Source organism: Sorex fumeus, unplaced genomic scaffold, assembly GCF_029834395.1.
Source record: "Sorex fumeus unplaced genomic scaffold, SorFum_2.1 ptg000063l, whole genome shotgun sequence".
NCBI classification, from domain to species: Eukaryota; Metazoa; Chordata; class Mammalia; order Eulipotyphla; family Soricidae; genus Sorex; species Sorex fumeus.
The window spans coordinates 75,294,575-75,308,700 of NW_026606120.1; the positions used below are offsets into that span (position 1 = coordinate 75,294,575).

The 14,126-nt window shown below is 55.1% G+C and overlaps 1 protein-coding gene across 1 annotated transcript; it reads right to left on the bottom strand.

The window, feature by feature from the left end:
- Positions 1 to 806: 806 nt before the first annotated feature.
- On the bottom strand, positions 807 to 5,419 carry KRT19 (keratin 19). Its single transcript, XM_056128157.1, has 6 exons — positions 4,953 to 5,419; positions 2,296 to 2,378; positions 1,959 to 2,115; positions 1,533 to 1,694; positions 1,275 to 1,400; positions 807 to 1,172 (listed from the first exon to the last, which is right to left on the bottom strand). The coding sequence occupies exons 1-6, from the start codon at positions 5,337 to 5,339 to the stop codon at positions 915 to 917; spliced, it is 1,173 nt and encodes a 390-aa protein (XP_055984132.1). The 5' UTR covers positions 5,340 to 5,419; the 3' UTR covers positions 807 to 914.
- Between the last annotated feature and the right edge of the window lie 8,707 nt (positions 5,420 to 14,126).

The following is a 14,126-nucleotide window of genomic DNA, read 5'->3' on the forward strand; positions in this document are numbered from 1 at the left end:
TTCCATTGCCTAGCCAAAATATTTCAAACAAAGAGTTAAGAAACCCTTTCATGGGGCTGGAGTGATAGTACATCGAGTAGGGCGTTTGCCTTGCACGCGGCTGACCCAAGTTCGATTCCCAGCATCCCATTTGGTCCCCTGAGCACCGCCAGGAGTAATTCCCAAGTGCATGAGCCAGGAGTAACCCCTGTGCAACACTGGGTATGACCCAAAAAGAAAAAAAAAAAGAAGAAACCCTTTAATATCCAATGCCTAGAGCTGTGAAGGAGGTGGGGAGGAGGGGGGCCCAGAGAGGTGAAGGAGAAGGAGGGGGGGAGGAAGAGTGGGAGGAGGAAAAGAAAAAGGAAAACAATTAGGAAACCCAGATTCTGGGCTCTGCCATGTAACTGGACAACTTACGTAATCTCTCTGAGCCTGTTTTCTGATCTAGATGCAAATGACACTACTTTTAGGGTGGAGAGCCAAGATTCACTGACTCTCAGGAAATACAGTCAAAACGAATCTAATTCTGTTAGTCAAAAGCTGTAGATCTCACAATTGTCACCTAGGCAGGCCACAGAGACCTTCAGCTCTGCGCCCTTCTGGAGAAGGGAGCCAAGTTCATTTCTCAGACTGTTTTGAATTCTGCGGACCAGCATCCCCAGAGCCACCACAGGGGGAAGGAAGCTCCTATCCCCCCCACCCACCCCCCGGCCACCCCCCCACCCTGCCGGAACTTTATTCAAACCCCAACAAGGCCAACACCTGGCCCATCTCCAAGGCTGAAAGAACAAACCCAAAGTCCTTCCTCCTTTATGTCATAAAACTTTATTGGCAGTTGGGGGAAGCGGGAAGAGGGAGAGGAGGGGGGAAATGTCTCTCCCCTCCCATGACCCTCCCCAGGAGAGTGGTCAGCCCTGGGGTGGTGGGAGGGCTCAGAAGGCCTTGACCACGCCAGAGACGCTGTTGTAGAGGCTGTCCTGGCCATCCAGTAGGCTGCGGTAGGTGGCGATCTCCTGCTCCAGCCGCGACTTGGCGTCCATGAGCTGCTGGTAGTCCAGGTTCTGCCGCTCCATCTCTGTGCGCACATCACCCAGCTGGGCCTCTATGGCGCTGATCAGCATCTGGATCTGCGTCAGCTGGGCCCCATAGCGGGCCTCAGTTTCGGCCAGTGTGTTCTCCAGGGCGGCTTTCTGAGGGGAGGAGGACAGGGGCGAGGAGACTCAGCGGGGCCTGGCAACCCAGGGCAGCAGGGGCTCCAGGGTGCCGCCCAGCAGGTGCACGGGCCAACCTACCATGCTCAGCTGGGACTGCAGTTCAATCTCCAGGCTCTGGAGTGTGCTCCGCAGATCTGTGATCTCTGTCCTGCTGACCTGTAGCTGCTCCGTGTGGCCCGCCATCTCTACGTGCAGCTGTTCCGTCTGCAAAAGTGCAAGAGATGGTAGAGGCGGTGAGCGCGAAGGCTGGCCTCTAGGGAAGGGTGTGGGTGTGACCGCCCCCAGACTTCTCTTGGTATCCCCCTCCCTGAGGTCGCCAGCTTCCCTGCTTCTTACCCGAGTGACGAATTGGGCCTCGGCCTCTTTACGGTACTTCTCGGACAGGGCCTCGTACTGGCTTCTCATCTCACTCAGGATCTTGCCAAGGTCGACGCCTGGAGCAGAATCCACCTCCACACTGACCTGGCCACCCACCTGGCCCCGCAGGACACTGAGCTCCTGCAAAGAACCAACAGAGACAGGCATGTCAAGGCCTGAAGCCTCCTGGACTGGGTCCAGGACACCCCCAAAGCCCAGTTCCTGGGTTTGGTTTCCAAGGACACACCAGGCACCACATACTAGGGGATCTGTGGGGAAAGAGAACTCAGATCTCCTCATTCTGGATCCCTAGAAACCATAATCCAAGCCCACACTCAGGCTGACCCCAATCAGAGGCTGCCCTCAGCTCCAGGAGATGAACAGAGGTCCAGCCTTGTAACCCACCTCCTCGTGGTTCTTCTTCAGGTAGGCCAGCTCCTCCTTCAGGCCCTCGATCTGCATCTCCAGATCACTCTTGCCCAGGGTCAGCTCGTCCAGCACCCGGCGCAGGCCGTTGATGTCGGCCTCCACACTCATACGCAGGGCCTGCTCCGTCTCAAACCTGTCAGAGGAAACCGATCAGTCCAGCCAAGTTCTCCTCTGCCCTTCTGAGCACTCAGCCCCTGGCCCAGGGTTCACAAGACCATGAAAGGGAAGGGACTGTTTCAGGAGGAGCCTGGGAGTGCTCTGTCTCCCCCACCCTGGTTCCTGCAGCCCCACCCCCACCAGGGGAGACACTCACTTGGTGCGGAAGTCATCAGCAGCCAGACGGGCATTGTCAATCTGCAGGATCACTTTGGAGTTCTCTATGGTAGCACCGAGAATCTAGAAGGAGGGCACAAGGTTGGCAGCCTGGCCCTGCCCCTCTACCTCTCCCCAGGGGAGCCAAAGGGTCTAGAACAAGAGGCATGGTCACCAGTCAGCTAGCCCGCACATGGAGGGACCTGGAACCCACCCAAGATCGGGGGTTGTGGCAGGAGGAAGCAGGAAGGAAGGCTGGGGGCGAGGGGAAATAAAGGGGTGCTTCCCATGGCTGCCCATGTGAGGTGCCTAGGAGAGCACTGCCTGGGCTCCAGGCATGCAGTCTCTAGCGAGCTGTGGTGCAGAGCCACAGATACTGGTAGCCTCTGGGTTCTAGTTCTTGGAGGATCCTTTCTGATGTATTAAAAATGATCCCTGAGCACAGAGACAGGAGTAAGCCCCAAGCACAGCCCAGTATGGCCAAAAAAAAAAAAACAAAACAAAAAGTTTCATTAAACCTGGATTCAGTCATTCCTCCCCCCCGCCCCCCCCCCCGCCAGCAACGGGATAAGGAGGCACCTGCTCTTTAGAAAGGCAGAAGGACTTCCCCATGGGCCCCTCCCAAGCACAGAGGCCTGCAGGAAAGGGTCCCCCATGTAGAGTGTCTCTTATGTACTGAGCACTCTACACCTCATCCCTCATGCCTAGCGGCTTAAATGGTGAGTCATGTTTAAAAAAAAAAAAAACTTTTTCCTTTAAAAAAAAGTTTAAAGACAAACTTTTGCTTGTTTGGCTGGTTGGCTAGTTTTGGTTTGGGGGTCATACCTGGCAGAGCTTGAACCCAGCACAGCAATGAATCTAGCAAAGGCTTGGCCAGTGCCTTCCCTCCTGCTCTAACTCTCCAGCCCATGGTGGTGGTGATTTTTGAAAGAAAAAAAATTTATTTATTAATTTAATTTTTGAGGAGGGGGGGTCATATTCGGCATTGCACAGTGGTTACTCCTGGCCATGCACTCAGGAATCACTCAATCCTGGAGGTGCTTGGGGGACCATATATGGGATGCTGGGAATCAAACCCAGGTCAGCAGCATGCAATGCAAACGCCCTACCCGCACTGCTATCCCTCTAGCCCCTGAAAATTATTCTTTAATACATTTTTGTTTGCTGATTTATTTGAGGGCCACATTTGGCTGTGTTCAGCTCTGCTCCTGGCTCTGTGTTCAGGGATCACTCCTGGCAGGGCTGGGGAACTCCATGAGGAGACAGGGATCAAACCTGAGTTGGCCACATGTAAGACAAGCGCCTTACCCACTGTACTGTCTCTCCAGACCCTTAAATGAATTTCTTTATAATTTTTCTTATCTGTGTTTGCATTGTCTACCTATTTTATAAATCTATAAACCTATGGCTGCATAACAGTTTCTAAAGGGGAAAGTTGAGGAAACCCTGGATAATGTTGTTCCACCTTTCTAAAGAACAGGCTCCTCATTCTCCCCTTGCCGTAGGGAATGACTGAACCCATGTTTAATGAAACCTTTTTTATTCTTTTTTTTCTTTTATGGGGGGAGGGGCATATCAGGCTGTGCTCAGGGCTAATTCCTGGCTCTGTGCTCAGGGATCATTTTTAACAAAACATCAGAAACAACTAGGCTAAGAATTGTTTCCGGGAACGTTTGTGTGTGTGCATGTGTATGCTCACGGACATACTTTGTGCATACGTTGATAGTCTCTATCTCTAAAACTTCTGCTCTGCACCCCCAGCATCCTACTAGGGTCGTGATGGGCACAGGGTAAGCCAGAGTGTGTGGCCTTTAAATATCCCACCAGCTCCTGCTACATTTCTTCACGCTCAGCACTCCTCTCTGGGTGGAGATGAAGCCCCCCCTGCAGGCCCCCAACTCCACTCTCCTTCTAACCGTTGGAGTCTGTGGCTGGGGTCTCCAGCCCAGAAATCTGCACCCTCAGAGAATGCTCCTCCCCCCCTTCCCCCTCCCACACACTTCTATAAAATCCCGAGTGTCCCCACCCCCACACCAGGCGGGCGAGGAGGGGCTTCAGCCAGAGGGAGCAGGAAGCTGGACCCACCCCAGATCAGGAACGTGGAGGGGCCCACGACGACGGGGCCGCCCAGGGGGTGGGGAAAGAGGGCGAGGATCTAGGGAGTGGCGAGGGGGGAGGACAGGGGATCAGATTCCTCCCAGGTCGGTTTCCGGCATTCCAGGCTGCAGTCTCGACCCCTGACCAGACTTCTGGGTAGTCCACAGTCGGGTCCCGCCCCCTCTCACCCCTTCGGACCCCTCCTCTCCCTTGCGGCCCCGCGCCCCTTCTACCACGCCCCATCCCCTCCGCGCGCGCACGATCCAGCCGCGCGCGCCTCCCCGTTCCCTGCGGGCGCCCTGCCTCGGTCCCAGCCCCTGCCGGAAGGCCCTCGGTGCGTCCAGTCTCCAACTCCTACTCACCTCCTCCGGCCCCAGCAAACCGTCCCACCTCCTAACGGGCGTGCGGCCGCCTCCCGAGCCCGCCCTTAGCCCCAGCGCGCCCCGACCCGCCCGCGGGCCGTTCCTTCCCGGAGCGGCAGGTGCACCGGCCGCGTCCCGCCCGCGGACCCGGTTCCTCCCGGGAGCAGCAGGTGCACAGGCCCCGCCCGGCCGCGCCCACCTGGCCGCGCAGCTCCTCGATGGTCTTGAAGTAGTGGCTGTAGTCGCGGGGCCCGGGGCCCGTCTTCTGGTACCACTCGCGGATCTTCACCTCCAGCTCGCCGTTGGCCTTCTCCAGGGCGCGCACCTTGTCCAGGTAGGAGGCCAGGCGGTCGTTGAGGTTCTGCATGGTCACCTTCTCGTTGCCCGACAGCAGCCCGTCGGAGCTGACCAGGGCGCGGCCGCCGCTGCTGAAGCCCCCGAAGGAGCTCGAGGACACGAAGCGGGCAGAGGACACGGACACGCCACGGCCACCAGAGCCCCCATGGATGCTAGGCGCCCCAAAGTACAGGCTGGGACCCCCGAAGGTGGAGGTGGATGAGGACTGGCGGAGGCTGAAGGAAGTCATGGCGAGGGCGGATGCGGGTGGATGGCTCCGGCACCTGGAGTTGAGGTGGCAGGAAGAGTGACCAGGCCCTCACCTGGAGCCTTTTATACCCTGGGCAGTGGGGAGGGGAGGGGAATGGTGTGGGCTGGATATCTGCGGGCCTGAGGAATCTGCAGGCTCCTGAGAGCAAACTCAGGCCAGGTCCCCATTGGCCAATTTCTCCGGCTCTGCCCCCAACTCTCCCTTCCTGGGCCAGAGGCTCCAGCCCGCCTGCCAGCAGCCCCACCCCAGTCAGCTCCGGAAACAGCCTCACCCCCCCCCCCCCACTCTCCACTCTCCCTCCTATCTTTGACCCCAGCTCACACACACTTAGGCAGCCCCCTCTTACCAGTACTCAATCTGGCCTCCCCCACTCCCACATTTTGCCACTTCCCAGGAATAAAGTTTCCTTCCCTGGGCCGGCTCACCCCAGAGTCCCCCTGGGGAATTAAATTCTGAGCCTCTTTCTCCTGAGGGAAAGTTACTCCCCACCTTAAGTGCCCACACCTGTTTGCCACATGTCAGCCACAAGTCAGTGGGACAGGAACCTCTCAGAATCCACTCCTGAGGCCGTCATCTGCACCCTGAACCCCCTTCAGTCCCAGGATTAGGGCTCGGTGCCAATCCTTGACCTCCTGAGAGAAGCTGGCCCACCTGCAGGGGTCATCCAGCACCCCAGTGGAAAGGCTGCAGCTGGGAGCCATCTGCCAGCAGCCTGGATGGCTTCAGTCCCACCTAGACCCTGCTCTACCTCTAGCCCCTGAAGCAAGCTTCTGTTCAACAGAGCTTTTTTTTTTTTTTTTGCTTTTTTTGGGGGGGGAGGCGTCACACAAGGGTTGCACTCAGGAATTACTCCTGGCGGTGCTCAGGAAATCATATGGGATGCTGGGAATCGAACCCAGTTTGGCCACGTGCAAGGCAAACGCCCTACCCGCCGTACTATCACTCCAGCCCCTGTTTAGCAGAGATTGAGCCCAGTTCTGTAACTGTCCTGGGAGGAAGAGGAGGAGCTAAGGGACTGGTCACTTGCCCTTGAGACATTTAGCACTTGACACCAGCCCATCAAATTAGGAGTCAGAAATTGGTGCCAGAGGAAAAGGTGGAGGGGGGAGGGGCATTCTCCTTCTCTAGGCCCAGCCCCCTGCTCAGCCTTCTGCTCAGTCATTTCACCTGCTCGTGTTACCACTGGGCACTGCCCACACTGTCCTGGAAATCCCATCCTGGGTCCTCAGGAGCCTGGGGGCAGATATGGGGGTGCACCCAGTCATGGTTCCCCCTGTGAGACCTCAGATATGTGCCCTGATTCACCTGTCCGCCACCCCTGAAATCTGAGCCCAGTAAACTGTCTTCCAGCCACTAAGTCCCCCAGTAAGGGGCACCCCGGGCTCCCCTAACCCACCCAAAGATTCCCTGAGTCACCTGGGGAAGCCTGCCACCTGCGGCTGTTTAAACTAGTGAGTCAGTCGGTTCAGGGCCCCATAGAGGGGAACAAGGTGGAGACCTAAGGCCTGTCGAGGGTGAGGGTGTGGCTGGGCATTTGCAGAGGTTGTGGCCACAGGGCTGGGTGGAGTGAGTCACTCTATTTGGCCTGAGGAGGAGTTCCCCCCCTCCTCCTGGGGGAAAGGGGAGCGCAGTCCTGATAGTTGCCATGGTGATGGCAGGGCAGAGACTCACACTAGGAAACAAAGGTGAGAGCTGCAGCTCCACCCCAAAAACTGCAGCTGTGAACTCCCTCCCCTCCAGAGTAGCTAAGAGTCCAGCCCCCCATAACCCTGAGAACTGGACAGAGAACCTTTTCACCACTGGTGGGAAGGGTCTTCATTGCCCGTTTCCCAAAGGGCCAGCCAGGAGCCCTCAGCCCGGCCTCGGCTCCTCAAAATTCAGTTAGGATGCTGGGGTCTGGGTTCCTGGAGCCCCTGCTCCCGCCCTCTGTCCCCAGCAGCCTGTCACCTCCCACCTTGCACTGTGCGCCATTCACCTGTGTTTCCGGAACATTAAGATCTCAGGAAAATTAGTCAGCGAAGACCGAAAAAACTGTACAACCGGAGAAGAAACTGATGGTTCCCACATCTCCCCTCAGGCAGAACCTGGAGGCCAGGCCACACACACCCAAGCCCTGCTAGGCGAGGAACCAGTCTTGCAGTGCACACACAGAGTCTGCAGTGACAGTGGCAAGAGGGAACCAACCTAGAGAGGATGTTGCCCAGCCCAGCACCTCCAGAGCCTGTGGGGAAAGGAGGTGGGGGGGGGGGGGTTAGAGATAAGGGGATCAGGCACACCACTGGTTGGAAAGTTCCCACGTTCAGTCCCAAAGGCCCCAGGAACCCCAGTGCCTCATGGGTAAGAAAGATGATGGGAATAACAGCAGCGTAGCTCTTGGGTGTTTCAAGGGTTAAGTGAAAGGGGGCTTATAAACAGTGCCTGGAAAATGGTAGGCACCATGTTAATAGTACTTTATTACAGAATATTGTTAAGTGGATATATGGTATTTTGTTGTTGTTGTTTTGGTTTTTGTTTTTTTTTTATATATATAATGTCGGAGTGAACAATAGCAATAGCACAGCAGAGTAGGGTGTTTGCTTTGCACGCAGACGACCCGGATTCTATTCCTTCGTCCTTCTCAGAGAGCCCAGCAAGCTACCAAGAGTATCCTGCCCTCACGGCAGAGCCTGGCAAGCTCCTCGTGGCGTATTTGATATGTCAAAAACAGTAACAAGTCTCACAATGGAGACGTTACTGGTGCCCGCTCGAGCAAATCGATGAACAATGGGAGGACAGTGTTGCAGGACAGGAGTACTGCTATTTATTCAGCCATTGATTAAGCTGATTGAATTGGGCATGAACTCCACATTACTTTTTCTTTTTTTATTCAGAATGTTAATTTTATCTTATTATTATTTCCCCCACTCCTTTTTTTTTATTCACCGTGAGACACAGTTACAAAGCTTTCATGTTCGAGCTTCCATCATACAGTCACCAAACATCCATCCCTTCACCAGTGCACGTTTTCCACCACCAAAATCCCCAGTATTCCCCCACCTCCTCCCCCCGTTCCAACTCTTACACTGCCTGTGTGGCAGAAAATTTCCCCCATACGCTCTCTCTATTTTGATTGCATTCGATATTTTAAAATATGTGGTGTTTAACAATAATAATATAATAAATATTATGTTGGTATTAAATGGTGTGAGTGCAGATTCTAGTAGGATGAAAAATGCTTTGTTCAACCAATGTCTCCCAGCTCTCCTGGTCGGGACTCTTGCCAGCAGATGCGCACACCGATCTGAGGAAGCGCAGAGAGAAAGAAGCTTCCCTGGGGTTCCATCACACACCCTGAGCTGGAACTCTCCAGACTTGAGGCCCCAGGGGGGCGTGAGCTCCACATCTCCCCTCAGACTCACCTTGCCTGCTCATCGGCTGGAAAGAATGCAGACCATAGTTCCCAGAATGGAGAAGTTGGGGAGGGTGTTACTATCCCTGAGTATGTATCAGAATGGTTGGGGACCCCAGAGAGAGACAGGGTAGAACAACGTGGTCTGAGGAGGCCAATGAGGACAGTGATTGGGACAACAAAGGTGACTGTGTGACTGCCAACACCAATCAATGACTCGTGCCATCTTGCCCAATTTCCAGATAAGAAAGCTGAGGCCCCTAAAGGTTAATTCTAGCGACAGACAGACAGTACAGTGGAAACGGCCAGGTTTGATTTCTGACACCACAGATGCTCCCCGAGCCCTGCTAGGAGTGATCCCTGAGCATAGAACCAGGAGTAAACCCTGAGCACTGCCAGATGTACTCCCCCTAAATTAAATAAATAAATAAAGTTTAATCCGTGGACCAAGGTCAAATACAGAAGCAGTGGGCTCAGGATTCAAACCCAGATCTTTAATTCCCTAACATCACAAACACTAACTCTCTTGCCTTCCTCCTCTGTGCTGGAGGCTCAAGTCAGAAGCACCAAGAATCACCTTGCTAAGATCCTAACTCACTACCTGAATGAAAATTATTTCCCTGGACGATGTGATGATCATTCATTCAGGCAACGCTCAAGTGGACCTGGGCAGAAAAGACCAGCTGGTGTCTATGAATAAAACGGAATTCAGAAGGTGCAGGAGAGAAAGGGAAATGTACATAAAACTCTTGAATGTGCCTGTCTTGTAAATGGATGACCCTTCCTGAAACAGCGCCCTCCTCCCCAGGGAGCCTCTGCAGAGCCGCTCCAGGCACCACCCTCCATCATCTCCTCCAATCAGCACCCAGGCACCCTGCCCCCTATTCCAGGAAAGGTGCTGAATAAAGCAGGAAATGTTGCTGCACATAGCAGAGAAGGTTAGTTATTACTATGTAGGTGGATCTTAGCTTTTCCTGCCTGAAGAAACCCATACTTCCGGGAGGAGGGCATGAAGCACCTTAGTTTTTGATGAAATGTGGCAGATGGAATACCATATTAATCTTTGCTCCTTGCTAAACTGTTAAGATGACAGTTAAGAAATATTTCAGGGACTGGAATGATGGCACAGAGTGTAGGGGAATTTTGCCTTGCACGCAGCCAACCCAGGTTCAATTCCCAGCATCCCATTTGGTTCCCTGAGCACCGCCCAAAGTAATTCCTGAGTGCAGAGCCAGGAGTGACCCCTGTGCATCGCCGGGTGTAACCCAAAAAGCAAAAAAAAAAAAGTATTTCAGAGGGTCGGAGCAATAGTACAGCAGGTAGGTGTTTGTCTTGCATGTGGCTCACCCAGTTTTGATCCCTGGCATCTCATATGGTCCCCGGAGCACTGCCAAGAGTAATTCCTGATCTCAAAGCCAGGAGTAACCCCTGAGCATCGACTGGGTATGACCCAGAAAGGAAAAAAAGTACATATTTTAAGAGGAAGGGAGAGAAAACAGGCAACAGAGGATGAGAAATGGCAGCTAAGGGCAGAGGAAAGGAAGCTGAGACGCAGGACTCAGGAGGGGAAGAGAGGAAAGATGAGGGGAGGGGAGAAGCCCATGAACTCTCAACACAAGCCCCCAAACACCCAGGTGCCAGTTCCCCTGTAAGAAGTGGATACATGTGAGCAGACTGCATGTTCTGTGAACAACCCTGGCTCCCCTCCCAGAGGGGCCATACACTAGGGCCCTCTCTGTGTAGCCAGGAGAGGCAAAAGTTTTTCTTCCCCATTACAAATAGCAGTGTTTGAGCCTGGGGCACCCGTGAGCCAATAAGCTCCCTCAAACCCCAAGACAAGAGGAGCATGGCCCCTTTGCACACAGATCACTTGCAGTGTCTTGCTTTAAAAACACCACCACCACTGGGCTGAAGAGATAGTACAAAGGAGGGTAGAGTGCTTGCCTTGCATGCAGCCAACCCAGATTCAACCCTTGGCATCCCATATGGTCCCCCGAGCACCACCAGGAGTAATTGCTGAGTGCAGAGCCAGTATCACCAGGTGGCCGAAAATCCAATAAATGAGAACATAACCACATCCCAGGCGCCACCCTTTCGGATTTCCCTGGCCACATCTGCAGGAGGGAGGTAAAGGGTGTGCTCTCCCCTGCATTGTGTGCAGCCGTCCGTAGACCAGAAACAGCCAGAGCAGGGAGAGAGCCAATTCAAACAGGCAGGGACATAAGAAATGAAACAATGGGGGCTGGAGCAATAGCACAGCGGGTAGGGCGTTTGCCTTGCACGCGGCCGACCCAGGTTCGATTCCCAGCATCCCATATGGTCCCCTGAGCACCGCCAGAGGTAATTCCTGAGTGCAGAGCCAGGAGTAACCCCTGTGCATCGCCAGGTGTGACCCAAAAAGCAAAAAAAAAAAAAAATGAGTAATATATAGTGACGTGGAAAACCCTAAAGAACCAGTTGTTGGGCAAAATAAAAGCTACAAGAGCATAATCGAATGGGTGAGGGCTAGCCTGGCCAGGCATGATCCGTGTCTGAGCATACTTGATTGAATGTGCACATGGGCGTGAATCCTACACATGAGGATCCAGGAGCATGGGACCCCGTGAGCATGTGCAAGCACATCAAATCTCCCAGGAAGCCCCCGGCCCCTGAGCATGCTGGGCTTTTCCTGGGGAGACACCTGTTGAAGAAGAGCTGTCAGAGGCACCCACCCACTCTATTCTGTTCCAATAGTCACAAGAATAAATTTGTGTGCCTGCCATAGAGGCAGGCTGGGGGTTGTGGGGGGGGGGGTGGGAGGTAATAGGAGAGAAATTGGGGACACTGGTGCTGGGAAGTGTACACTGGTGGAGGGATGGGACACTCAGAGGGCAGCTCAGGGTTGAGCCCCTGCCTGGTAAACATGGGGTCAAGGAAAGACCCCCTCAAGGGCTATCCCAGCAGCTCTGCAGTTGGGGATCCTCATATCCTCGTTCCCACAGAGTGTGCACGCCCCTCGCTGAGTTCCCCAGCTACAGCCACGGGACCTGCCGTCATGCCAGCAATGACCACAAATGGAAGGGGAGAAGGAAAAGCAGAAAACAAAAGCTCCCAGTGAGTATGCCACCTGTCACAGCCAAGTCAAGTGTCGCAAGAGTGAAAAGGGTGCCCACCTAGCCAGGTCTGGACACCCTGCCAGGGAGAGCGAGGAGGCGGGAGGGTGGGGGGGGGGGCGTTCAGGGCAGCTGTGAGCCCAGCCAGAACCTTTATTCGGGGTTCAGGAACGGGGATTCTGCGTTGTGAGCAGATGGGAGGTGGACATGGCCAGTGGGGTCTCTGGAAAGAGCCCTGTTGGAATAAAGAGCTGTGGGCGTCCACGCTCAGACCTGGACAGGCCTGGAACAAGTTTCAGGTTCCTGCAGCCTTCCCTCCCTGAGCCAACCCCCTCCTTCCAGAACCCTAGCCCAGCTTTCTCCCGCTAAAGATGTTTGCCTGTGTTCCCATGCTGGAGGCTTGGCTGTGTGTTTACAGAGTCAGAACGACCGGACCTCCTCCGGACCCAGACCAAGTCTTTGATGGTAGATCTGGGCCCTAATCCCAGACAGGGCCTGCAGAGGTAGTTCTGAATCCCATCCCACTGGGGACAGATTCCTGGGCAGCTTGGGGCCTTGCACAGCCAGCGGGGGTTGGGGGCGGTGTCCAGGACCCCCCAACGCCAGACAGTTCCTCCAGGAGAGATGGGGAGGGCAATTGGCGGGTCAGGATGCCCCTGCTCCTGAGTTCCCAGACGGAAGAAAAACCAGCCTGACAGGTACCTGAGGGAAGCCAGAGCCAGTCGCAGGGAGAGGGAGCCCCAGGGCTGGGGGAGGGGAGGGCCAGCCCCTTCACTGCCCCATACCTGGTCCCTGAGCACTGCTCCCCTCCCCTGGGGGTGGGGAGGGTGGAGACCGTGTAGCTGGCCCTGTGCTCTCTGGCCCAGCCTGGTCGTGGGCTATTGGAGCCTGGCCTCTCCGAGCTGGGCAAGAGAAAGGAGATGGAAGATGTCCCTCCCAGTCCCGTCTCACATCTGCAACCACCGAGGTGCCCAGGTTGGCCTCCTCCCCTGCTGGCCCCACTTCCCACCAGCAGCACTGGACTCAGGGGGTGCTCAGCTCAGCCCCAGGTTGGGGGATCTTTCTCTAGCAAGTTCCCATCCTCCGTCCTCTGAGGTCTTCTTCCAGCCCCACAGAGCCCTTCTCACCCCCACCCCCATTCTTCTCCCTTTCCGGAACAAAACCCTCTTCCTCATAACCCGGGACTCCCAGGCATTGGCCGTTCAGAGACTCCTCCTGCCCCATGTCACTGAGCAGGGACTAGATATGTGTGTGCCAGAGGGCCACCCCCGAGCCCCAGGGGCCACACTCCTGCCCTCCAGAAGGGGCCTGCAACATCCTCCCTTCTCACCGACATCCTCCCTGAACCTGGATGCTGGCTTCATGGAGGGGAGACTACTGGTACCCCTAAAAAGAGACCATTAGTACCATGGCTTAAGAGGATGCTGGAACTGGGCATTCTGGGGAAGGAGAAGGGACACAAGGATATTCTGGAAATAGCAGCAGCCTGCAGCAGGCAGGAAGGAGAAACTGAGGCTTCCTGCTCTGGCTTTGCAATGGGCACAGGGCTGCTCGGGCTTGTCTCCAGAAGGATAGTGGTCGCCCAGGGCTTCCTGCATTGACTCTGGAAGGAATCCAAGCAGAATTAGGTTCCATCATACATCTAGTGGGCCCAAGTCTGCCAGTCAAGTGCCGCCAAGGGAGGGGCAGGTGCTATTTCCCTCCCAGTCCAGCAAACCCACAGCCAGAGTGGAACTCAGTGGGGTAACCACTGACTTTGTGTTCCCAAACTTTCAACCAAGATCATGTGATTCCTCCCCCCACCCGAGTCACCTCTGAAATGGAATTGGAGTGCTCATATGTCCCAAAGACAATTTGCCCGACCCTGCTGGCATCAAGCTAGCACCTAGAACCCAGCAGCCTTGGGGAGGGGCAGGTTTGCTGAGTTTCTGGAAGAACAGCTTACAGTTTCTTCCTGGGAGAGGACGAGTGGGGCAGAGCCGCTGGGTTGAGAGGAACAGCCAGCCTGCGGTGGAAACAGAATACTAAGCCCCAGTTCCCCCTGCCTTCCCCCACCCCACACCCCCGGCTCCAGCAGAAGCAGCATCCATTAAATAAAAGTGACAAGAGACCCATACCTGGGTGGGTTGCCTAAATAACATTTGGGGATGCCAGTGGTGCCCCAGGCCTGGAGCCTGGCAGGAGAGATGCCCCGTATCCAGACAAAGAGCAACTGAGTCTCTCCCGGGAACCAGTGTTCAAGGGCATTTGGATCAATGGCCCATCAGGAGGGGAAACACAGTCTGA